Source organism: Leucopleurus acutus (genome assembly GCF_964270905.1).
Source record: "Leucopleurus acutus genome assembly, chromosome: 1".
NCBI classification, from domain to species: domain Eukaryota; kingdom Metazoa; phylum Chordata; class Mammalia; order Artiodactyla; family Delphinidae; genus Leucopleurus; species Leucopleurus acutus.
The window spans coordinates 42,446,808-42,472,770 of NC_139142.1; the positions used below are offsets into that span (position 1 = coordinate 42,446,808).

General features: G+C 35.3%; 1 protein-coding gene across 1 annotated transcript; it reads right to left on the reverse strand.

The window, feature by feature from the left end:
* Window positions 1–762: 762 nt before the first annotated feature.
* Window positions 763–25,430, reverse strand: ACTR10 (actin related protein 10). Its single transcript, XM_082842197.1, has 13 exons — window positions 25,295–25,430; window positions 23,096–23,168; window positions 21,122–21,204; window positions 19,761–19,869; window positions 18,014–18,121; window positions 15,716–15,783; window positions 15,367–15,446; window positions 10,888–10,923; window positions 6,914–6,993; window positions 6,761–6,834; window positions 4,133–4,214; window positions 2,485–2,686; window positions 763–1,174 (listed from the first exon to the last, which is right to left on the reverse strand). Exons 1-13 carry the CDS (start codon window positions 25,369–25,371, stop codon window positions 993–995), a joined length of 1,254 nt encoding a protein of 417 aa, XP_082698323.1. The 5' UTR covers window positions 25,372–25,430; the 3' UTR covers window positions 763–992.
* Window positions 25,431–25,963: the final 533 nt, after the last annotated feature.

Consider the following 25,963-nt stretch of genomic DNA (forward strand, 5'->3'; position numbering starts at 1 on the left):
CAAGTGTGACTTGGTGTTGGTATTTTCATACATAAATCATATAGCAAAAGTAGGAAGGATCCAGAAAAAGGACAATCAAAATGATTGAACTATGAGTAAAAATGGACTTGGGATATATAGTCTAGAAAATGTATAAATTCATAATCGGTCTTCAGGACTATGAGCATACATACGCATATATTTCCCATCTTCATAGGTATTTAGAAAGAATAAAACCAGCAAAATTCTCGTAAGAGGCAGTTCATTAAAAACAAAGGAAGAAAAACAAAAATAAAAATTAAATAATGACTGAGTACATATTTCAAAGAACCCCTGCCTTAGAAGATAAAAAGCACAAAAGATTAAAGACATTATGAATACATGTTTATAAAGCAGTTTCATAAAAATGCATAAAATGAGTATCTCCGCATAAAAATGAAATATCTTTTTTCTTAGCAATTCATAAAATAAACTGTAAAGTTAAAAAGTGAACATTTCCCCATTTTCCTTACCAAATGCTTAACTATGCTACCCAACATTCTCAGCCCAAAAGTAGCATAATTATAACATGGACACAAACATCAAAACAAAAGGATTTTAAGACATAGACCCATGTTAATACTTGAAATAACTGGAAAAGGTAACATTATTCTTTAAATAAAATAATTGTTGAACACAATGAAATTAATGAAGTCTCCAATGCCCAGGACAGATTATGTGAATTGTGGAGGGACAATGTTTTTATTCTTTTTGAAAAATGAACTATGCAACAAACTTCCAAAATTAACTGCTTTACTATATTTTATTGATATAAATACAACTAATTTCAATAAGCATCAGCTACCATTCTACCATTACACCAAAGGCAAAATGATTAAATACTAATGTGAAGTATAATTACAGAAACGCTTGCACTTCTACTAAAGTCATCTCTAACACCATCCTATATACTTTGTACAGTTTGTTTGTAGTTGATATTTGAAAAGAAGCAAAGCTGAATTTTAATCAAACTTTCATTTCTCAGTGGAAAATGCTCTCTTCATCAGAGGTGGTTGAGCCTTCCCGACATCAAACATCATTTCCAAAGGTGGGTTATTAAGAGAACACCAATCAGGTATACGGCCTGTCTGGTTATAATATTCCTTTGAGACTGAACGGCTCCCAAGTATGTCTTGCAGTGCTCCAAAAATAGCTCCTGTGTGGTAAACATATTTTTATAGCTGATATGAAAACTTTTACTGGAAAATTTTATGTACACATACATCCACTTCATTATAAGACAAGAGAGAATAGGTAAAATTCAGTAATGCATATTCACAGTCTTCAAATTAATTCTGGTTAAGTTGTTCTATATCCTATATTTTGAAAAACAGGCTAAGCCATAACTCCTGTGTTGAAACTAACTTAAATGTTCTAAACTAGAGTATAGTGAAAATGATAAGTATTACTGTGTTTAAATGCAGGTAGAGTGAGGTAGAGTAAGGTGGAAAGTATTTTCAACTCTGTGTAAACACAAGAAATAATAATCTTAGTTTTCTTTGCCACACTCTAAGATTATATGTCAGTAAAAAAACAGCAGTGCAAAACTCAATAAGCCAACCATAGTATCCTAAGAGTCTATGCTGAAGACCTTATAAAGACCCACAAGGCAGTTTCAAAAAAATAATTTAGTGACCAAATCCATTCTTCCTAGATCAAAATTACATTTTGACCAAATTCTACTTTATAAGAAATATAATACGTATCAATTTAAATCTCAAGACTTGTTTTTTCTCTCTAAATGATCCTGATACCTATGAGCTGTAACTGCATCATAAGACACATATCAGAACTTAACACAAATATACACATCTATGATTGTTCTCTCTTCAAAGTAATCTCTTTATTAGGCTATTTCCGTATTTCAATAAAACTAATAAAACTATCATTTCCTAAAACATTCAATAAACTCAGTCACAAAATATAGTGTAATTATAAAATAAAGAGATCAGTTTTCATATATGGCTCACAAATTAGCTTTGTAAGGAATTAAAACAAGGGTTTTAAGCAATGGTAGCATAATTAAAATAAATGCATAGCTATCACTATCATTATGTGGGATGACTTTAATTGCACAGAGTTCACTGAAAAAAAACAGAAGTGCAAATGATAAGAGAAATAAGTATATAATTCTGAAAACTAATAATTTAAGGAAAAGTAAATGTTCAAAGAAAATTATTTAATAGTTCTATTAGTTTACTAAGTACACAATTTTGAACAATGAATCATCTGTTCTAATATAACCATTAGTAATGTCATTCAGGAACCAATTACTATATAATCATTATTTTTAAAAGTGAAATTCTTGGGAATTCCCTGGCAGTCCAGTGGTTAGGACTCCACACTTCCACTGCTGGGGTGCCTGGATTCAATCCCTGGTCGGGGAATTAAGATCCCGCAAGACATGTGGTATGGACAAAACAAAAACAAAGACAAAAACAAAAAAGAAAAAAAAGCAGTTCTTACCTCCCAACCAGGCTACACAATTAGCCTTTGCAGGTGGAGTATGAATTCGGAATGTCTTGGTGCCAAGTATTTTTTTATATTTTGGTTTTTCTACCAAATACCTTATTTCTGCAAGTAGTCTGTGGAGGAATCCTGGCAACATAGACGTGCCACCTATGACTACCAAGTTCTCTGCTAGTTGCTTCCTAGTGTCTATTGGGCACTGTTATTAAAGAGAAAGAAAAAAGAATTAACTATAAATAATGCTTGATTGAATTTAAGAAAATATACAGATTATTAGGTGATCATTTGTATTACAAAAAAGGGCCACAGCAAGGTTTCTTTTCTTTAATTAATTAATCTATTTATCTACCTATCTATCTGTCTTTGGCTGCATTGGGTCCTCGCTGCTGTGTGCGAGCTTTCTCTAGTTGTGGCGAGCGGGGGCTACTCTTCATTGCAGTGTGTGGTCTTCTCATTGCAGTGGCTTCTCTTGCTGTGGAGCACGGGCTCTAGGCGCATGGGCTTCAGTAGTTGTGGCACACAGGCTCAGTAGTTGGGACGCATGGGCTTCGTTGCTCCACGGCATGTGGGATCTTCCCAGACCAGGGCTTGAACCCGTGTGCCCTGCACTGGCAGGAGGATTCTTAACCACTGCGCCACCAGGGAAGCCCTTTTATCTTTTTGTTTTTTTAATTGGGGTATAATTGTTGTACAATGTTGTGTTAGTTTCTGCTGTATAGCTAAGTGGAGTTCCCTGTGCTATACAGCAGGTTCTTATTAGTTATCTATTTTATAATATTAGTGTATATATGTCAATCCCAATCTCCTAGTTCATCCCATCCCTCAAAAAGGGCTACAGCAAGGTTTCTTTAACAAGAGTTTTTCAAGTGGCAAATAAACCCCATGATAATATTATCATGTACTTATATAAATCCTTAAAGATTTAAAAAGCTAATAGTGTAGACTTTTAAATTCCACAGGGAATATAGTAGTAATATGGGAGTATTCTCATTTTCAGGGTAGAATGACTGAGCTGTGCAAAGAACATGAGAAGAAATAACTTTCCATTTCTTTTTTAGTAAGGAAAACATGTGGAAACCTGATTTTTCTAAGGTACTATATCCACTATATCCAGAGCCTGTTATCGAGTGGGAAGATAACATTCTTAGAAAAATTGTTTCCACATCAGTTCTCTCTAAGCATCAGGAATGTTACAGTCCTTAAATGACGTTATGTTTTTCATAAAGTCCTCAAGTAGAGCCATAGAGGTAGACAATATCTCCCAAAGTGATAGTATTTTATAGGAGTTCTATGGTCCCACAGTCATTAAACAAAAGAGACATATACCTTGTGGAATGAAAAGGTTAATACTACACAAACCTACATTTGAAGAAACTACAAGCCATACTAGGTACAAAATAAAAATCTGTTATCGTTGTCATGGAAAAAATGCATGATGTGTCTATAGAGCGTATTATCCCGGATTTGAAATGTTGTGGGTACCATATATAAGTGCCAAAGTAAAACTCATTAACTATAAAACTTCACATAAAAGCTAAAAAATGTAACTAATGGCTAAAATTAAAAAGACAGACAATATGATTTTTAAAATTTCTCTGTAAAAGGCTGTATTCATAAATTGAAACCTTTTACAAAATAAAAGTACCTGCATAAGGGAATCCAATATTAAAGTGGCAACTGATTTCTCTTCATTATCTTGCTCAAAAAGGATTTCCACAACCGAATCTCTAATGAGATTAAAAACAGACAGTGTTTTGTTGGCATCACATAATACGACATAGTACATACCATTAGTTCTACTGACATATTTTTAGGTACCAGTACTATATTAATGTAGAGTAATGGTTAAAACACAAGGTGTTTGTATTTGTAAATGAGAAAAATAATAGCACTTGCCTCACAGGTGTTGTGATAGAGATTCAATGAGTTAATAGAACAGTGCCTGGCACATAGGAGGTACTCCCTAAGTACTAACTATAACTATTATTATTATGTATAGATTTACAAGTATTTTGTCCACCTTAAACCTAATAACAGAAAAGGAGCGAAATTCTGTAACAGTTGGTAGAATTCAACAAGCAGATCAGTAGTGATACAACAGATTTAAAACCAAACAAGACCCTCCCCCACCCAGCCCAAAGTATTTCTTTGTTTTTAAAAACAATACATGGCAAAGATGGCTAGTTGCCTAATAAAATATTCATGTGCCTGTTCATTTTCAAATTAAAAGATATAGAACTATTAGGGTTATTTTTGGTAGCACAAGGAAGATCTTTGTTGTGATGGAATAGTTCTATATCTTGATCGTGGTGGTGCTGATTATGGAAATCTACATGTGATACAATTACACAGAACAATATATACACATTGCACCAATGCCAATTTACTGGTTTTGATATTGTACTATAGTTACATAAGATGTATCCATTGGGAGAAACTGGGTGAAGAGTACATGGGACCTCTCTATATTATCTTAGCAACTTCCTGTGAATCTGTAATTATTTGAAAATAAAAAAAGATAAAACTCCTATAAGCTGGATACAATGCCCCTCCCCAGTTGAAACACTGTATTTATCAGCCTCCCTTGCAGCTAGATATAGCTAAGTACTGGACAATGAGATGGAGGCAAAAGTAGTATGTGGGACTGCTAGAAAGTCCACTTCAAAAGGAGAGGAAGCATTTTTCTCTTTTCCTTCCTAGGATTGCATGCTTGAAACACGGATGGAGTAGCTAACTTTACCAACTACCCTGGACCCCAAGGACAAGGGCTACACCTCAAAGATGATAGGTGGAAGGAAGCTTGGGTCACTGGTAGCAGTTATCATACCATCCTTGGACTATCTACCTCTGAACTTCTTTTAAATGACAGACAAATTCTATCTTGTTGAAGCCACTATTTTCCGGTTTGTATAACTGGTAAACAAACTGAACCCGAACCAATGCAATATAAAGCTATACATATACATACAATATCTTTTAAAATAAAACTGGGACCATACTATGCATACTACTTTAAAGATTTCTGAATCTTTTTCAAAACATAAAATTCTCTTCCTGATATTCAACCTACTTCCTGTCAATTTTGTTAGTACAGTATACTGAGGTCTACAGTATGCTGAACACTCACTCACTCATAGTTAGTCAGTCACTTGCCTCTATGCCTGCGTACTTGTGCTTCTACCAGTTGAGCTAAATACTCACAAAGCATCAGTTTTCTTTTTCCAAATCTTTGTCAGTTAATTTGATATTGAAATGACATAATTTAACAATTATCACTTAAGCAATGAAATATTACGGTAGAAAATAAACACTTATTTTCTTCTCTTATTCTGGGCTCCACTAAACAATCAGGAGAAATTTTTACGTAGTAAATTAGTGAATATAACTTAACTAAAAGGTAAAATGATAAAAACTTACTACCAAAAAGTGTTACATTCTGACTTTTTTGTTTCCCCAACCTACTATCTTTAACATCTGTATATTTATGTTCATCCTTCTAGTATCTCAACCTCTATGTTAATTATCTCAAAATCTAACAGGATCTTCTATATTTATATAATTCTTTTCTGTGCATCTTCTGATCTAATATTTTACAGATGAAACTTTTATAATACAAATTTTATATAGCTTGGGTATAAACAAAAATTACATTGTTACCAATATAATCATGTAAGTCCTTGACAACTTATATTGCATCATCAGACCGAATAATGAATAATAAAAAGGTGAATTACTAACTGGTCCTAAAGATTTAGTATATTTGGAAGAATGCATTCTTTCTAACAAGACAATGTTTTAAAGCAGGAGTCAGCAAACTATGGCCTGCAAGCCAAATCCAGCCCACTGTCTGTTTTTGCAAATAAAGTTTTATTGGAACACAAGTCATGCTCACTCATTTACACATTGCCTATGGCTGATTCTGCACTCCAACTGTACAGCTGAGTAGCTGCAACAGAGACCATATGGCCCACCAATCCTAAGGTATTTACCATTTGGTCCTTTACAGAAAAAGTCTGATGAATCCTGTTTTAAAGTACCATACTTTATTCTCCATCTCAAAGAATGGTTGATTCTGAATTACTTTGAAGAACAGAAAAAAAATTTTTTTAAGTTTTAAAACATTAAAAAGTCGAATAATAAAAATAAACACGAATGATGAGGCTTAATGAAAAACACATAATTATTAAATCAACAATACTAAAGGCTTATACAAATATTCAGGCCAAAAATTTATTTTAGTTCATTATTTTGCTCATAAAAATTAAGGTCTAACCTGATTGATCCAAGGACATGTAAAATCTTCTCTCCATCTAATGGGTAGTCAACATTTGGAGGTGGTGAGGGACGCTGAAATATAAGTATCATAAGCATAAGTATACAAATTACAACCTCTGAAAAAAAGAATATACATTTATTTTTAGCTTACCTCAGTATTCCCATCAATATTAAATTTTGCTGCTTGGATTTTTAGTCCACGCTTCAGATCACTAACAAAGCAAGTGCGCACTTAAAAGAAAAGGAGACATTGTTATGGTTTGTGATTGAGTCAATGTCCCAGTTAAAACAATTCTATTCAAGTGGACATGTTAATCATCTGTTCCTTCCGATTTTATAAACTATCTGTCTTTAGTTGTTATGGTTTGTGATTGAATCAATGTCCCAGTTAAAACAATTCTATTCAAGTGGACATGTTAATCATCTGTTCCTTCCAATTTTATAAACTATCTCCGTCTTTAGTTAGCTTATGACAATTTATACACATATAAAAAACTTTTCATTCACTGAGGAATCATAAGACATGTTCCATGTTCGTCTTCCACAAAGCCACATTAAAAAAAAAAAACCATATTTGAGGAAACTTATGTTCTTTGATATTCCTTGTATAAAGAGTACCATAATAAAAATAAATTTTACCATCATGAAAATGTAGCCATTCTAACTGAACAGCATATCTCTTTGAACCAGATTGATTTATATCTAATCTTACTTATCTATCCTATTCTTTTTTAAAAATGTTGGTTGGTCAGAACACAAAGCTAAATTTTGGTCTTAGTTACAGTAACACTCCTTAGTTTAGGGTTTTCTGGCATGATAATTTTCTCCCTCTTGCACACTATATCTTCTTTTCTTTCACTATGAACATTTATTCTTTTAAAGATTATTTCTGTTGCAAAGTACCTTTTATAATAAGCGGGTGCAAATTATTTTCAGAAATAGGTAAGGAATAAAAAATTTTTTCAAATAGAGACAAAATTGATGTTGAGGGACTTCCCTGGTGGCTCACTGGTTAAGAATCTGCCTGCCATTGCAGGGGACATGGGTTCCAGCCCTGGTCCGGGAAGATCCCACATGCCACGGAGCAACTAAGCCCGTGCACCACAACTACTGAGCCTGCACTCTAGAGTCCGCGTGCCACAACTACTGAAGCCCGTGTACCTAGAGCCCGTGCTCCACAACAAGAGAAGGCACTGCAATGAGAAGCCAGTGCACTGCAACGAAGAGTAGCCCCTGCTCGCCGCAAATAGAGACAGCCCATGTGCAGCAATGAAGACCAAATAAATATATATATATATATATATATTTTTTTTTTTTTTTTGCGGTACGCGGGCCTCTCACTGCTGCAGCCTCTCCCATTGCGGAGCACAGGCTCCGGACGCGCAGGCTCGGCGGCCATGGCTCACGGGCCCAGCCGCTCCGCGGCATGTGGGATCCTCCCGGACCGGGGCACGAACCCGTGTCCCCTGCATCGGCAGGCGGACTCTCAAGCACTGCGCCACCAGGGAAGCCCCAAATAAATATATTAATTAATTTTTAAAAATTGATGTTGAGAGCAAGAAATCTAATGATTTGGTTAATGACTTGCAAAACATGCTTACATAAACTTATATATTATACAAAATTCTTTTCATTTACTAATTCAAAATATATTTGTTAAGAATCTACAATATGCCAAGAACTGTATAGCGCAGGAAACTACATTCAATCAAATCTTGTAATAACCTATAATGGAAAAGATTCTGAAAAAGAATATATATAACTGGGGACTTCCCTGGCAGTCCAGTGGTTAAGACTCTGTGCTCCCAATGCATGTGTTTGATCCCTGGTCGGGGAACTAAGATCCCATAGATTGCATGGCACAGCCAGAAAAAAAAAAAAAAGAAAAGAATATATAAAGCTGAATCAGTTTGCTGTACCCTGAGACACTGTAAATCAACTATATTTCAATTTAAAAAAAAGAGTTTACAATATGCTAATATGCTAGACAGTAAGCTACGTGCTCAAGTTACTTACATATTTTACACTTTAAGTCCTCATAACTAAGCAAGGTAAATACTTAGACTTCAACATCTTACATACTTGGCATATGAAGGTGTTCTTCTTTAAGGAAACCAAATTCACTGAATTAAAAATCTAAGAACAGATAAATTACACTTAAGGATTTTAAAATAATTGAAAAAAATGTAGGTACTACATAAGTAACTAATATAAATGAGTGGGCAAGAGTATGTGTACGTATTGCATATTTGTTTTTAATAGAAACGGGTTCCTACTGTACATATTATTCAGCAACATGCTTTTTCCCTTAATACATTATGGATATCCTTCCAAATCAATACATCTAGCTCCTCCTTTTAAAAAGCTATATGGTGGGACTTCCCTGGTGGTCCAGTGGTTAAGAATCCACCTTGCAATGCAGGGGCAACTAAGCCTGTGCACCACAACTAGAGAGAACCCACGCGCCGCAACAAAAGATCCTGTGTGCCGCAACTAAGACCCGACGCAGCCAAAAATTAAATAAATAAATATTTTAAAAAACAAATAAATAAAAGCTATATGATATTCCTTATTATGAAGTCACCAAATTTCATTCAACATACCCTCTTAGATAGGATGCACACTTTTCAATTTTTATATATTTGTCAGAATGCTTTCCAAAGAGTTTAATTTTCAATTCTTACTAATAGCAATATATTAATTTTCCCATAATCTCACGAATACTAAATGTCTATCTTTCAAATTTTTGCCAATCTGATGTTTCCCTGGGTAATGGGAAAGTTGAACATCTTTTCACAAGATGGAAGCTATATGGAAAGAAACAGTCCAAGGAATTATCAACTGTTACATCATGGGGGATAGGATTGGAAGAACAAAAGGGAAACCATTTATTTCACTTGAGATATTTCTGTATTACTTGAGCTTTTGCAATAAGCATGTACAAATGACTGAAATTTTATAATAACTGAAGAGATTTTAGGTAATTATACAACATAAGTAAGCAATATAATGAAGAACAAGATCCATTTTGCAGCCCTAGGTCTAACCCTACCTATTGTGTGACACTGAACAAATCACTTAATATTTCAGGGACCCAATTGTACCAGATTATCTCCAGGTCCCATTTAACTCTAAAATCCATTATTGTCTAATTCTCTATTAAATATTCTAGAGTATTAATTTTACATGACACTTTCAGTAATGAAGAACATTACATTATAGTTTAACTGCTTTTCCTTTTAGTGAATCAAAATACCAGAAAACTCAATTTAAATATTATCATAAAAATACACTCTAGCAAAGGAGAAGTAACATATCTTATTAAAGTGAATCTAATATACTTTACCCAACTGTAGAATTTCTGAAGTCAGTAAAATGACTGACCTTATAAAAATGACCTTTAACATACTAGAGTTTAAAAAAATGCTAAACAACATAAAATCAGTGGCTTTCATAAGTAATGTAACTGTTAATTCATACTGTGAAAACTACTAATTCCCTAGTAACTCTCTATACTCTATCATTGAGAAGTTTCTTCAATAATACATCAGGCTTCCCTGGTGGCACAGCGGTTGAGAGTCCGCCTGCCGATGCAGGGGACACGGGTTCGTGCCCCGGTCTGGGAGGATCCCACATGCCGCGAAGCAGCTGGGCCTGTGAGCCATGGCCGCTGAGCCTGCGCGTCCGGAGCGTGTGCTCCGCAACGGGAGAGGCCACAACAGTGAGAGGCCCGCGTACCGCAAAAAAAAAAATAAATAAATAAAAATAAATAAATAAAAATAATAATACATCAAAAGTAATGCCAAAAGGGAATTCTCTGGTGGTCGAGTGGTTAGGACTCCATACTTTCACTGCCGAAGGCCTGGGTTCAATTCCTGGTCAGGGAACTAAGATCTTGCAAGCCACATGGTGTGGCCAAAAAAAAAAAGTAATACCAAAAGCTTCCATAAATCTGAAGAAAACCCAATATTTTATTTACGTTATTCTATAGCCTAAATGTTAAATATTTTTAGGATATTACATTATGAATTTAATATATTTTATATCTGTGTAAATACTTAGAAACACTTGCCCTCCAAATGAATACTTAATGATGAAGGGGACAAAAATGGGAACTTAGTTTACCTTTAATGTCCTCCAAGATACCTTCTGGAATTGAACCTAAAACAGAAATTTTTATTTAGAACTACAGAACTTTATAAGCAGAAACAGTCTGTAAAATTGCATTCACATTTCCATTTTCCATTTCAGCAACCTAAAAAAAAATTTAAAAGTACCATAATTTTTTAAAAGCCAAATAAAAAAATCAACTTTGCTTTTAGGGAAGAAACTTCAGCATTCGAAGCTAAGCCAAAGCACGGAAGTTGAAGCCAGATGTGCACAAGGTGCTGAAGAAAGTCACTAATACTCATAAATTTGATAAAAATAAGACCTTAAAAATATCATAGAATAATTGGCAGTAGATAGGAATTGACCAAGAAAATATTTTCTACCATAAAAAGATTTGCTGGTTATCTGTGTTAAAGTACTTAGAAGAAATGGTAGGGCTTAAACATGAGCTATTTACTTTTCTTTTACAAAAAGTGAAGTTTCAAGTTTGCTTACCTTTTCTGTGATAATAAATGACTGTCAGTGACATGCTAACCTAATACATATTTGTAAAAAGGATCACACACAGACTTTTAATTTTTTTCAAGGTAAACGTGACATTTTAAAAAATGAGTGAGAAAGTAGCTATTCAGAGAAACCTATATAATACAGGATGACTTTAGAAGAGAGTATTTGCATATGTTACCACTGTTATGTGATTTTGTTGCCAATAAATCTAGGTTTCCAAGTCAGACTCAAAAACAAAGTTTTCTAAGTTTAGAATCTTCTAAACTCAGAATTTTTAACTCATTGTTAAGTATGTAAAAATATTCTGATTGATCTGTAAGAACAAATTATTTATATCAATGAAGACAGAAGTTTATAGCTACAAAAGGAATCATGATTTAATAAGGGTAATCAGGCACTTCTTCCATCTGGAGCTACGTATCTTGTTAGCTACATCTTTACATTATGACAGCTACTGAAACTAAGAATTAAGATAAAATTAAAACCACACTTTCAAAATGTTAAGCCATAACTTTTTAAAAATAATAAACAATATTTAATCACATTGCTTTTCTGAGAGGGAGCAAAAAAAATTTACCATTAGTAAGTATGACTTGAGAATTATTATTTTACCTTTATTATATTGTCCTTTCCAAATTCTTACCTCTGTGTTTTGTAATATAGTAATAATGATACACATATAGTTTATAAATAAATATAGACATAAATATGTACTGTAGGTACATGCTCAAAATTTTTTTACTATGCCGTCAGTGTGTGATCAAAAAGTTTGAAGACTCCTATTGTTAAATGTTAAAATTTATCTCACAGGGGGATAAAGATTTCCAAAATGATTTAAACCTGGCTATGAATAGATAAGAGAAATGTAACTAGATTATAAGAACCTGCAAATTTAAGAATAAGTGCTAAAAACCGTAACTTTTCATATGTGCTAAACTCTCTCTAGGAATATTCTAATAAATTCCAACATGTGCCAGAGACATTTGGTAATATGAAAAACAGTTTTCTTTAGGCAACATGGAAGGCAGGCTTCAAAATAAAGGGCTTATTTTAGCTGGGCGTAGATGGTGCTTTGGGAAGGGACTTTTCAATCTTAGGGAATAATCACAGCCATTTAAACTTTGCAAATGAGGAGTAGAAATAAGAGGCATTCACTGGCTCTGGCTTTGAAAAATCATATTTAAATTTCAGCTAATTAAGGAGAATAAGAAGTACAATATTTTATATATAATTTACTTATCAACTGTACACTTTTCAAATCAATGTACTTAAGTTAGTCTTTGTAAGTTTTAAGGTAGTATATTCATTCTTTTTTGAACTAGGTTCTAAATACTAAATGAAAGAGGCTCATTCAAAGTTCACTTAAGGATATCCCAGTATATGTAAGACTTATATCTAATCTTTGCTAAGGACCTTGACAAGAGATATTTAAAATACATTTGCATTTCTGATCCTCCTAAGTGGATCCTTCAGCAAACAGTGATATGATTTAATTCCTCAATTATTAGGATTGCAGACTCAAGATTTTGGGGGCATATGAGAGGGAAAGATTAGAATCACAGTCCAAGACAGTTGGTTAAAGAAAGGGGTGTCCAAGAACATACAGTTTAGAATTTTAAGGAAATGTCATAGTTTTAGTGAAGAGCTTTATTAAAAACATCTGGGAGACTTCCCCGGCGGTCTAGTGGTTAAGACTCCGCACTTCCATTGCAGGGGGCATGGGTTTGATCCCTGGTCTGAGAACTAAGATCCTGCATGATGTGGCATGGCCACCAAAAAAAAAAAGAAAACAAACTTGGGATGCTACACTAAACTTATTACCTTTGGATATCTTTTATTAACTAACTGTCATCATGATATACTAAAAAGGTAACAAAGTTTATCTGGAATAGAAAAATAATAATCTGATCTACAGAATGAAGAATGTGCTATTACCTTAACTACCTAAAGAAGAACAGGAAAACAATATATGCAAGGATAAATGTCCTAACAACCCACCTTTCTCTTTCCAACATTTATTCAGTGCCCAGGCACTTGAAAAATAAATAAGACACGGATTCTCAAAGTCTATTGAGGGAAACAGTTATCAGGTAAATGAGGCTGTTATATGTACTATAATAAATACTGCTGAGGGTGTAACAGAGAAGGGAGCAATTTATTCTGCTTAGGGAAAATGAGGAAGGTTTCACAATCAAGATGATCTTTCAGTTGAGTCATGTAGAGGGATCAAAAACCCAAATAGGTAAAGAAAAACATCCCAGGTAAAGAAATAGTATAAATGAAGGCACAGGGTTGTCGAAGAACAATGGTGCCAGGAAGATGTATGAAATTTACTGTAGCTGAAATAAGGTGCAAAGGGTTGAGTTTAGTAGTTAAAGCTAAGAGGTAGAATAAAGTCGGATTGTGAAGAAACATGCATATCAAACAGATAATTTGGATTTTAACCTGTGGAGGCCAGCAAAAATTCTCAAGCAAAAGAGAAATGTAATCAGATTAATTTTGTGAAAGTTATTCCTGCTAACAGTGTGAAATAGACTAAATGGGTCCAAAAAGCAGGCTCCTGTAATAATCCAAGCAAGAAGCAATGAGGGCCTAGTTGACGTCTTTGTTTTCCGATGTTCTGTGTTGTGGAGGACAGAAAAAAAAGAGATGAAAAAGAGATTTCTGAGGGAGAATTGAAAGGACTGATAAACTCCCAGTTATCTAAAATGGGAGTTCAGTAAGATATTATCTTTATCTAACCATGATTTGTTAAAATGAATTTAGGGAAAGAGATAATGTATTTACTTCTGGAAGTCTTAAGTTTGAGGTGCCGAGAGGGATGCCTAGTTTATATCTAATAATCAATTGGAATTATGAATATGAAGTTTAGAAGAAGGGTTGGGCCCAGTGATACACTTAAGAACCAACAGCATATTGATGTAGCTGAAGTTACGGGAACACATGAGATCACTTTTTTTTTTTTTTTTTTTTTTGCGGTACGTGGGCCTCTCACCGCTGCGGCCTCTCCCGCTGCGGAGCACAGGCTCCGGACGCGCAGGCCCAGTGCCCATGGCTCACGGGCCCAGCCGCTCCGCGGCACGCGGGATCCTCCCGGACCGGGGCACGAACCCGCATCCCCTGCATTGGCAGGCGGACTCCCAACCACTGCGCCACCAGGGAAGCCCCATGAGATCACTTTTAAAAAGACAGTAGGAAGAAAAAAAGAAACAAAAAATAAACCGCTAGAAGAATATCAGCAGAGAAAGCAAGAGCAGAGGAAATTAAGAAGGAATACTTGGAGAAATAAGAGAAAACCATAAAGGAAGAAAAGTCCTGAAAGCCAAGGGAAGAGATAATAACAAGAGTATATGACAGGGCTTCCCTGGTGGCACAGTGGTTGAGAGTCCGCCTGCCGATGCAGGGGACACGGGTTCGTGCCCCAGTCCGGGAAGATCCCACATGCCGTGGAGTGGCTGGGCCCGTGAGCCATGGCTGCGGAGTCTGCGCTCCGCAACGGGAGAGGCCACAACAGTGAGAGGCCCGCGTATCAAAAAAAAAAAAAAAAAGAGTATATGATAATCCAGATGCAAACTATTATATATAGGATGGATAAACGACAAGGTCCTACTGTATAGCACAGGGAACTACATTCAATATCCTGTGATAAACCATAATGGAAAAGAATATGAAAAAAGTATATATATGTATAACTGAGTCATTTTGCTATGCAGCAGAAATTAACAACATTGTAATTCAACTATACTTCAATAAAATTTTTTTAAAAAGAGTATATGATAATCCATAATGTCAAAAGTTCTGGAAAGAATGAATAAAATTCAACTACTGGGTTTGGTGATTAACAGCTCAATGATGACCTTATAATTGGAGCCATGTCACCAGAGTGATGTGAGAAAAAGAGAATAGCTATGCAATGGCGGGGGGGGGGGGGGGGATGAGTTGAACGAAAAGGGAATGTAAACCACTCAAAGTTTATAATGATTTTACCCATCACAGAGGGAAGGCTCTGTTCTTTAGCAGCACCTGTGTCAACAGTACATTGTTCCAATAGTTGAGTTTCCAACTCCCTGAAGATTAAAAAAAAAAAAAAGTTACTGGAATTACAATAATGCAACTGATGTCCTTTTCTTATTTAATACTTTTACTTCATAACAGATCATGATGCTTTAAATAAAAGTGGTTTTACCCTTAAAAGATGAATATATTCAAGGCTAGTAAAGAATGGAATAAATAACATTAAATGTCCATACTACAAGTCCTCTATTGATCACTGTAAAAAAAATTTGCATTTTTTTGGCACAGGTGAAGCAAATGTGCTAAATGCCAAGAAACTTACTTGTGAAGAGCTTTTCCTCCTAGGGGGAGTGCTCCCCAACAATTTAGTACTGGGATTCCTTCATATATCTATAAGGCAGTCAAGGGTATTACTATTTTAGGAGGTAAAATGTGTTTCCCTCAGTATTTTCTTCACCTCTGCATTATTGTTCTAAATCAGCTTGGCTGGCAAATTCTTATTTCTTTTTTTAAAAAGAGTTACAGAAAAATCAAAGAGTCTTTTTCCTTCTCCAAAGAAAACAGTTAAACATATACATACACACATATACACACACACACACACACACACACAATTCATTCGTTAGAGCTTGGGTGTCCAACAATGTAGCCACTGACCACATGTGGCTATTGAGCACTTGAAATATGGCTGGTCCGAATTGAGATGTGCTGTAAGAATAACCTCCACAGCAAACACAGAAAACTTAGTAATAAAAAAAAAAACCTGTAAAATATCTCATTATAATTTATTATATTGACTATATATTGAAATGATAGTATTTTAAATACATTGGGCTAGATAAAATACACTACTAATGGCCTCTCCCGTTGCGGAGCACAGGCTCCGGACACGCAGGCTCAGCGGCCATGGCTCACGGGCCCAGCCGCTCTGCGGCATGTGGGATCTTCCCGAACCGGGGCACAAACCCATGTCCCCTGCATCAGCAGGCGGACTCTCAATCACTGTGCCATCAGGGAAGCCCCTGAACTTTTAAAATTTGTAGCTCTTAGAAAAATTTTAAATTACATATGTCTCACACTGTATTTCTATCAAAGCTGAGAGGATAGTGGACAATACTGTACTGTGGGTTTGCTACTTTATTTTATATATTGTTTTTGCTGATGTTTCATAAGTACATTATTTATGAAAAAGAAAAAAGTATATTGTTAAGAGCACTGGCTTTGGAGACAAACATGGGTTTATATCTTGGCTATACACTTAATATTAACTTGGGTCAACTACCATCTCAACTTTCAATCATATAATGAAGAGAATAATACTTTTGTTGCAGGGACTAACACACAAAATACTTTATATTTAAAAAAGCTATTGCCTAATTTAGTTCTTTAGGAGCTAATGATTCTTGATTTCCTTCCCATGAGTACTTCTTCTAATAAATACACACATAGGTCTCAAAATTGCAAGCGTCTTGCATTTATGTACTTCAAACTCCTTTTCAAATGTAGCAAATGTCTACTGTAACATTTCTAAGAGATGTTTACCTATACTCTACTTAAATTCTTCTAATGATGGGGAATGGATCAGTTTATAGTCAGTAATTTCATTGTGGAACAGCTTAAATTACTAGGGAGTTCTTCCTAATGGCAAATGATATAAAAACTACAGCACTTACTGTGCAATTTACGTGCTAGGTCTTATGCTAAATATTTTACATACATTATCTCACTCAAGATACACAATGCCCCTATGAGGCGGAATTATTATGATTCCCATTTTACAGATGAGGAGACTAAGCCCAAAAGAGATTAAGCTACTTGACCAAAATCATACAACTAGAAAGAAGCTTAGCTGTCATACTGCCCCCATCATAGCCTCAGGAAATAGATTGAAAAAAAAATCTATTTACTTTTCCACAGTGAGCCCTTCAGCTATTTGAAAGCAGATTTCACGTTGCCATTTAAGTTTTAACTTTTGATTTAACTTTCTCATTTATTTAAATTTTTTATTTTTATTTATTTATTTTTCATTCCCCTATTCTACACTCCCTCTAGCCCCTGGTAACCACTAATCTACCTCTGCCTTTTTTTCTTTTTCTTTTTTTTTTTGACGTGGACCATTTTTTAAGTCTTTATTGAATATGTTACAATATTGCTTCTGTTTTATGTTTTGGCTTTTTGGCCGTGAGGCATGTCAGATCTTAGCTCCCCAACCAGGGATCGAACCCGCACCCTCTGCACTGGAAGGCAAAGTCTCAACCACTGGACTGCCAGGGAAGTCCCTAACTTTTTCATTTCTGTTTCCAGTTATTCTCCATATGATCTTTTTTTAGAACTTGATTATCCTACCCATCTTCTTTGACACATCCTAATTAGCGGATATTCCTCTTAAAAACTGAACGTAATAGGTCTGATCTCTGGAGTTTATACTGGGACCAAGTCATAATGACAATTTCTACAAAAAGTAAATTTAAGTCTCACAATCCTGTGAATTTTTTCCATATGTCATATTTGTACATGATAACCCAAAATAGCTTGATGCAATAAAAACAATTTGTAATAAGCCTAATTATTCTAAAGTAGAGTAAAAACTGCAAAATTAGCTGGTTTACAAAAAAGATACAGGTAACACCAGGCTTTCCCTATATCCACAATCCAGGACCATGGCAGAGTTTATCCCAAGTGTAAGAAGAGCCATTAGATGACTTGGAGCAAGCAAGACAGATGGAACCTAGAAAACAACAAATCCAAAACAACAACAACAAAACCAGAATGAATGTCAGTAGTTGAAGGTGTTTCCCTTACATTTCAAATATATTTGAAAAAATTCATAATTATGATACCTACTCAACCATTTTATGGCACTAAATTAAGAATTAGTTGATTTATTTGAATTTACACAATAAACAAAATACACTGTAACAAATAGAAACACTCTTTAAGTTCTCTAAGTCTTTTCATTCTGAAATGACAATTATGAAGCATTTTTATTAATTCAGTTCTCTTTTGGAGGGAAAACTGAAAAGGATAAAAGAAGAGGTCCAGAAACATACATTCAAAGGAAGATGCTAAATTTAAAAAATAAAGAGATGCCTTTATCATCAAAATAGAAATACAGAAGAAGAATTCTTGATTGTCCTCATTCACAAAGTTCACAATATGAACTATATTCTAAAAATATTATAATATAGCAGTTAAAATTAAATTGAAGAACTACAAAAATCCTTAGCTCTAAGTGACATTTTTCAGTGAAAATTTGCCAGATCTGGTGACATCCCAAATATCAGGTAAATATTCAATCAAAATATGGAAGTCCATAATAACCATGTGGCAAACAAAATAATGGCTATATTTCCTTTATCTAAGTACAGCAGGTATTCTGGTTATACACCAGATAAGCATACTAACATAAATATAACTAAAATGCTAAGTTCAAGTAAAAATACAGAAAATCATCTATTTTATTCAGGTAAGAGCTAAAGTGACTTCCTGCTGTGTTTTGTGTTCTCCCTATTGCAAACCAAATTCCTGAATTAGTGACATCAGTAAGTACAGGAGGGTATGTAACCTGTTTCTCTGTGCCTGTCTTACTAAATTATAACTTAGAAATATTAACTGCCCTTATCTCATAAATACATTGTGATTTTTGATATATTTTGTGTTCAGTAGAATGTATGAAAATTACATTTACATGTGCTTAATTTCTTATATACTATACACATTTTATACATTCTTCTAAATTGCTGAAAAACTCTAAATTCCTAAGGCAGAGATTTTTTTAAAAAGTTAAATAATAAAGATTCTGGCCTACTATGAAATGTAATCATTTAAGTCATAATTTTGGTCTTTAAAATAATCTTGACTCCTATAAAATGAAAGCTACAAGTAGTATTACTAATATCAAGATATAAGAGTCACTCCTGGCACTGCCCACTTACTCTATGGGAGACATTATTTGAATACTCCATTTAAGGGGAATTTAAAGCCTAAAATGAAAGAATTGGAGAATTTAGAACAGTCAGCATAACTAAACAATGAAAACTAGAAAAGACCTGGAAGAAAAACATCAACTTCACAGCACAGAATATAACTTTTAATTTCAGAAAGAAGTCCCAAAACTTAAAACCTGTACTAAACTAAACAAACAAGGGAAACAGCAATAAAAAGAAACCTTCAATTATCTAAGTATTAGATGAAATGCTTATTACGCATGAAGTAACCACACAAAGAAAGAAAATAAACGGTCAATTTGTAAAGGATTCAGTTTATTTTGTCATCCAATTCCTCTTTCCAATGAAGGAAATAAAATGAGGACCTTTTAGTTTAAGCTTTGAGTACCTACTAAAAACAACAACATAAAAAACAGGTACCTCAAAATACTTGAAAAGAACACGAGTGAGTGTCTCTCTGAAGTGGGAAGGACATAATACCGACTCAATAACCACAACTCTGCGGTCTCTGGGATTCACCAATAGATGCCTGAAAAGTGATAGTTTTGTTTTAAAAGTAAATAAAAGTTTGTATTTATTTTGGTACATAATGCAATTTGTTAAGATTAGAGAAATCGTACCACCTTCACTTAAGAAGCTTTACAACAAAAAGACATCTTCATTTAATTATCTGTGAAAGATCACGTTTTCATTTTTTAAATTTTTAAATGTTTTAAAATTTTTTATTCAGCTTTGAAAGGTTATTTTCCATTCACAGTTATTACAAAATATTGGCTCTATCCCTGTGTTGTACAATACAGCCCCGAGCCTATCGTACACCCAGTAGTTTGTGCCTCCCACTCCCTCACCCCTATGTTGCCCCGGTAGCCCTTAGTTTGCTCTCTATATCTGTGAGCCTGCTTCTTCTTTGTTATATTCACTAGTTTGTAGTATTTTTTAGATTCCACAAAGAAGTGATATCATATAGTGTTTGTCTGTCTCTGTCTGACTTGTTTCACTTAGCATAATGCCCTCCAAATCCATCCATGTTGCTGCAAATGGCAAAATTTCGGGGGTTTTTTATGGCTCAGTAGTATTCCATGGTATATATCAATATATATGCCACAGAAAGATAACATTTTTGAACTCTTACTACGTGCCATGTACTGTGTCAGGAAATTTACATCTATTAACTCGTTTATCTCAGAAAACAAAAACTATAGCCTATTATGAATACTGAGTTGAGCCATTAAAAAGATATTTTCTTTTTTTAAGCTACAAAAGTAGTATATGCTCACAAGACTCCAAATATTATAGAAGCTTATAACTTGGAAAATACAAAAATACCATATACCTCTACTACCCAGAAACTTTCACTTACAGCAGTTTATAGATTTTCATTATTGTGTATGTATACGCATATATTTTAACAAAAATATTCATTCCATAGATGTTGTTCTGCAACATGTTTTCAATTATCAGAATATCTAAGACATCTTTCTGTATCAGTACATATAGATACAGAACTTTTTAAATGACAATATAGTGTTTCACTATATGGATGTACAATAATTAAATTATCCAATCCTCTTTATTAATAGACATTTGACTTATTTTCAATATTTCCTTATGCTTGCTAGTTTCCTAGTCTTCAAATATATTTTTGAAAAGATCGAAAATAAGAAAGTTAAAATGGCAATGGAAATTAACCTTTTTTTTGCATTAGAAATAATACAACCAAATATCAGTAGGATGGGCACGAGGAAAAGCTGGGGGGCGGGGGAAACACAATTGCATTTTACCTGAAATACAGTATGTGGATGAATTCCTTTAGGTAGGAATATAATTCTTCTGTATTGATATTATATTGTACAACTTTGATAGGCTATAAAAAATTAAAATGATTTATTAATTTATAATAATAAAATAATCTCAAACTAAAACATGCTTATTTATTTTTCTAATGGATTTTCTAAACAATTTGTATTGAGAATAGATACAAACATCAAATATAGATTAATCACTTAAATTAGAAATGTTTAAGAACTGGCATGTCCAAGATGACAAAATGTTTTGGTTTATGGAATAAAAATCTGTGTCCACAGTAAGTAAAGAGCTGTACTCATCACATTTTTCTTCCATCTGACATTATTTTGGCATCACCGATCAAAAGCAGCATCAATTAAAAAGCATCAAAGGCTTCCTCAAATACTCCAGACTTGGTTCAGTCCCTGTTATTTACTCCCAAAGCATTGACACTTTTTCTTTTGTAGCATCACCCCACTTAATTACTTGTAAAATGTCTACCTTCCCATTAGACTACAAACTCCATGGGGCAAGAACTACTTCTGGCTTGCTTATGATATATCCTCCTTCAACTGATACAGTGCCAGGAACAAAGTAAACAGCTCATAAATATGTGTGGCAAAAATGAAAACATGCACCATTAGCACTAAAGTAAACCCTACCAAACCATGGGTGCTAAGTCAACACTAACACATCACAAGGGCTCCATTTACTGTATCTTGCTCCAATATGTGCTTTTATGAAAACAAATATGCTCATATTTGTTAAATAAGGGAATAATGTCTATATGATGTGAAGGTTGTACAGTTCATATTAGGCAAAAGGAGCTGAAATGATGACAGCAGAGTTATAACCTTCATCAAGGTAAAGAAAGTCATCAACTCAGTGGTCACACAAATCAGCATTCTTTCAGATCTATTTTTAAAAAGTTTAAATGATCCCGTGTACCAGGGGCTCCCGTAACAGAGTGGACCCCTTCAAGACTCTTTATTGGGCTGCATTTCTTCCTGGTCCCACCTTAACAACAGCCAGAGAGGCTCAGAGCTCATTTTTATATCTGCATTGTCTCAGCACCCACCAACCAACAGTTTCAATTATTTCATTTTATTTTAAATATCCCCAAGAGAGTTTCCAGCCACACTCAATCGCAACTCAAAGCTATTCCAATTTTTTCCTGAGGTATTAATTTTTGTTTTTCTAATGCTCGGATTACAAAGTTTCATGGGTTTTAAATAATCTACCCCAACCTACTTTTCCCCAAAACCTGTTTTTGTTTGCTATCAAGAAGAGGTTTTTCAGGAATGCAAATATTAAGTTATGGTAGAAAAATCTGTATTTGATTTTACAGGCAAATTTTATGGCATGTAAAATTATTCTTTCTATTGTTCTACAATTCCTACTCTACAAAATTAACTTTGGCAAGACTTGCTTTTAAAAACTGTGTTTTTCACAGGTCTTTTGAATTACAGATAAAGAAATGAGGACCTGGCTCATATTCTGAAGAGGGTAAGAATAAAATGATTCTATAATTACATTACAAGGCTCAGGCAATTATTTTATTGAGCTCAAAAACTTTCTCTTAATGTTATATAATTTCATTTATATACATTAAATAGAAAAAGCAAATCTATAAGACAAAGAACATCCGTGGTGGGCTCGGGGTGGGAATGGGGATTAACTATAAGTAGGCATTAGTGATGCTACTGGAATGACAAAAATGTTCTAAAACTGAGCTGTGGTGATGGCTGCACAACTTGATATATTTACTAAAAATCACTGAATCGCACACTTAAAATAGATGAATTTTACGGTATGCGAAATTAAACCTAAATAAAGAATCAAAAAAGTTTTCTTGGAATACAGTCTAAGCTATACATTTAGCACTGTTCTAATCAATCTTATTTAAAGTCACATTTAAAAATATTTTACAGTACAGCATTTATTTTGCTAATTTGTCATTAAAAAAATACCTTAGGCATGCCAGCTTTTTTTATCACACTAGGAATTATGCATCTTGGACCAGTTTCTCCAGCAAATCCACATCTACAAATAAATAGAAAATTGAAACAATTCAACTTATTATAACATTCTTTTTATATATTTGTCACAGAAACAAGTTTTTCTGTATTTTTTTTCAAAGTAGTGGTCACAAAAACAACTAGAAACATCTCTGATGTATTCAAAGGGACAAAAAAACTAAGGAAAAGTTAATACCATCTATTCATAATTATGTATTAAAGGTAAAAAATAAAATTGTTTCAAATTAGTGACAGTGAAATAAACCAGTGTATTATTTTAGGGTCGCATTTACTTTTTTTTCTGTTTTTAATTTTACTTGAATTTTAGGTAACACATCAATACAGTCCTAAATCTGTACTCCACTATCTGACTTCATGTCTATAATTCATGTTACTCATAATTCCATCATTCTAATATCAGCTTCCATATTGATGCATTTCCTTTGGTCTAGTTTTATATGTGACATAATTATAATCACACTGTTCACACATCATGAATTCATAAAATAAGATTCTGCCCATATTGTTAGTCTTCACTGCTATCATTTTTTAAATTGCATAAAATATTTCATCCCTTTTAAAAAACTATTCTCCTTTCTAGAGTATTTAAGTATTTCCATTTCTGTTTCACGTAAAACAAAACTTTGCTAAAAATGTTGTTAAAAAGGATTGCCATGTAAGTTTAGTCTTAATATCTTTCCTTGTCCTGTCTGGTTTTCAGTACTGCTCTCCTCCTATTCCCAAATAGCTCTCTCCATCTTCTTTTAGTCACATCCCCATGTTTACTTGACTTGTACCAGTGCTCCTCAAATTCCCCAGGATGCACAAACTCATCTTATCACCCTCCTGTTGTCTTTGTCAATAACCGTCCTCCTATATAGTAGTTCCATTTCTCATTTCCACAGCATACCTAAAATAATTATCTTTGGGTGTCAGCCTCAAGGTACTTACTATGGTATTTAAATAAACCTTTAAAAATAAATAAAAATATATAATTATGGGAGCATCTTGCTTAGAACAGTAAGAGAATAACATGAACCAAGGACTATGTTTAATCCAATTCTGGAGCACCTGAAGTCCAATTTTCCTGTTTTTTTTTTTTTTTTTTCTTTGGCAGCACTGGGCGTCTTGTGGGATCTTAGTTCCCCAACCAGGGATTGAACCTGGCCCTCGGCAGTGAAAATGCCCAGTCATAACCACTGGAGCGCCAGGGAATTCCCTCCAATTCTTAAATAGGCTCTTTTGACCATTTGTTCAACAAATAGTTATTAAACACATACTACATGTCAGGCACTGTTCAGAGACATACAAAATTTTTTCAAATGTTTCCATTTCAGATAGAAGATGCAATTCTGGCTGTCACGTTCCTTTTTCTTGAGAGCAGTACAAGGGCTCTCAATCCGGAGTCCAAGGACCACTGCGATGGTCCACCAACCCCTGAAATTGTGTGCAAATATTTTAAGGTTTGTGTATTTGTGGCTTTCTTTCGGTCGTCAAAGGGATCTATGCCATCCAAAAAGCTGAAAACCACTACTCTAGTGTTTACAAGTTGCCTTTTAAAATGCTAAATTTCCTAATCTAAGAGTTGGTGGGTGGGAGCAACGAAGACTCTCTAGAGAATTATCTATAGGGTTTCAATTTTTCATGCATTCAGCCTTCCTAATTCGACTTCCTACTCTTGGGAAGCAGTAACCCTGTCTTAAACATATTTGAATTTCCAACACCAATAGCATCCCTTTTCAATAAATGCTTAATAACGGAGGTCGTCATCAAGGATTACAGTTCGGTTGCCACCTCCCTAAGCAGATAAAGCCAGATAAGCGGGGCCTAGGTCATCGCTGTCATCCCCTGCATAGATGACCCCAAAGAGTCCGTTCAGTTTGGGGTGACGACCGGGGCAACAACGAAGGCAACTTTCCCGAAGCCTCCTGGGCCTCTCCAGGAGTCAGAACTTGACCGCTCCACCGGATTCCCGGGATTTGCATCGCCCACGGTGTAAGTAACAAGGGCCGTCATTTGCGGGTCCTGGGGGAAGAAGTGGAGACGGAACAAGCCGCCTCTGGAGCCTGCGACGAGGACCCGGGCTGGGCCTGGGGCTCGGGTACCCGCCCTCCCCTCGGGACAACGGCAGCTGGCGCCGCGACCACTCACTTGGTAAAAGACTCTCCCAGGTCTATCACGACCGCCGTTTTCTCTCCGCCGCTCCCCAGGCCCTCGTACAGCGGCATGGTAGTAAACAAGCCGGTAAGGAGACGAGCGCTGCCAGACCTCGGCTGCCGACAGCTCTCGGCTCTCGGGGGCGGGGCTGGGGCGACGGCGCGCAGGTGGTGGCGAGGGCGGGGGCCTCGCGTGGCCGCGGCGCACGGGGCCCGGGCTGTCCCTGGCTGTGCCTCACTCCGCGTCGGGCTTTTAACCCTCGCAGGAGCCCGCGTCCCGGGGACTAGGAAGGTACGGGTGCAGGCAGCTGCTGATCTGGATGCGGGGGATGCAGAGGACCGAGGCGATCAGGCGCGCCGGGTGCCCCGAGTTGGGGCGGAGCCAACCCCTGGGTCCTTCCCTCCGGACACGCCCTCAAATGGCGCAGGGGCTGGGGTCCTTTCGAGAGCTTCTGTGCTTAGATCGCTGAACCTCTCCATTGCAGAGGACGCTGGGAGAAGTCACAACCCCAAAAGCTTTGATTCCTGCAGTCTTGGGACAAAATTTGCTGTGCCAGGTGTTTTGCCTATCATTTATTCTTCGCAAGAAATATCGGAAGTAGGTGTTACCTCCTTACGTGTTTGAACCGAAGTAATGTTCCCAGTGCCCCACCGCCAAGCCAGG

Coding starts and splice junctions, on each gene's coding strand:
- ACTR10 (XM_082842197.1), bottom strand. CDS start 25,371: ATGCCGCTGTACGAGGGCCTGGGGAGCGGCGGAGAGAAAACGGCGGTC. Junction 15,784..18,013: donor GGGAAAGCCTGGTGTTACCT/GTATCTTTTTTG, acceptor ACTGCCTTATAG/ATATATGAAGGAATCCCAGT. Junction 1,175..2,484: donor TTGTGTAGCCTGGTTGGGAG/GTAAGAACTGCT, acceptor TTTACCACACAG/GAGCTATTTTTGGAGCACTG.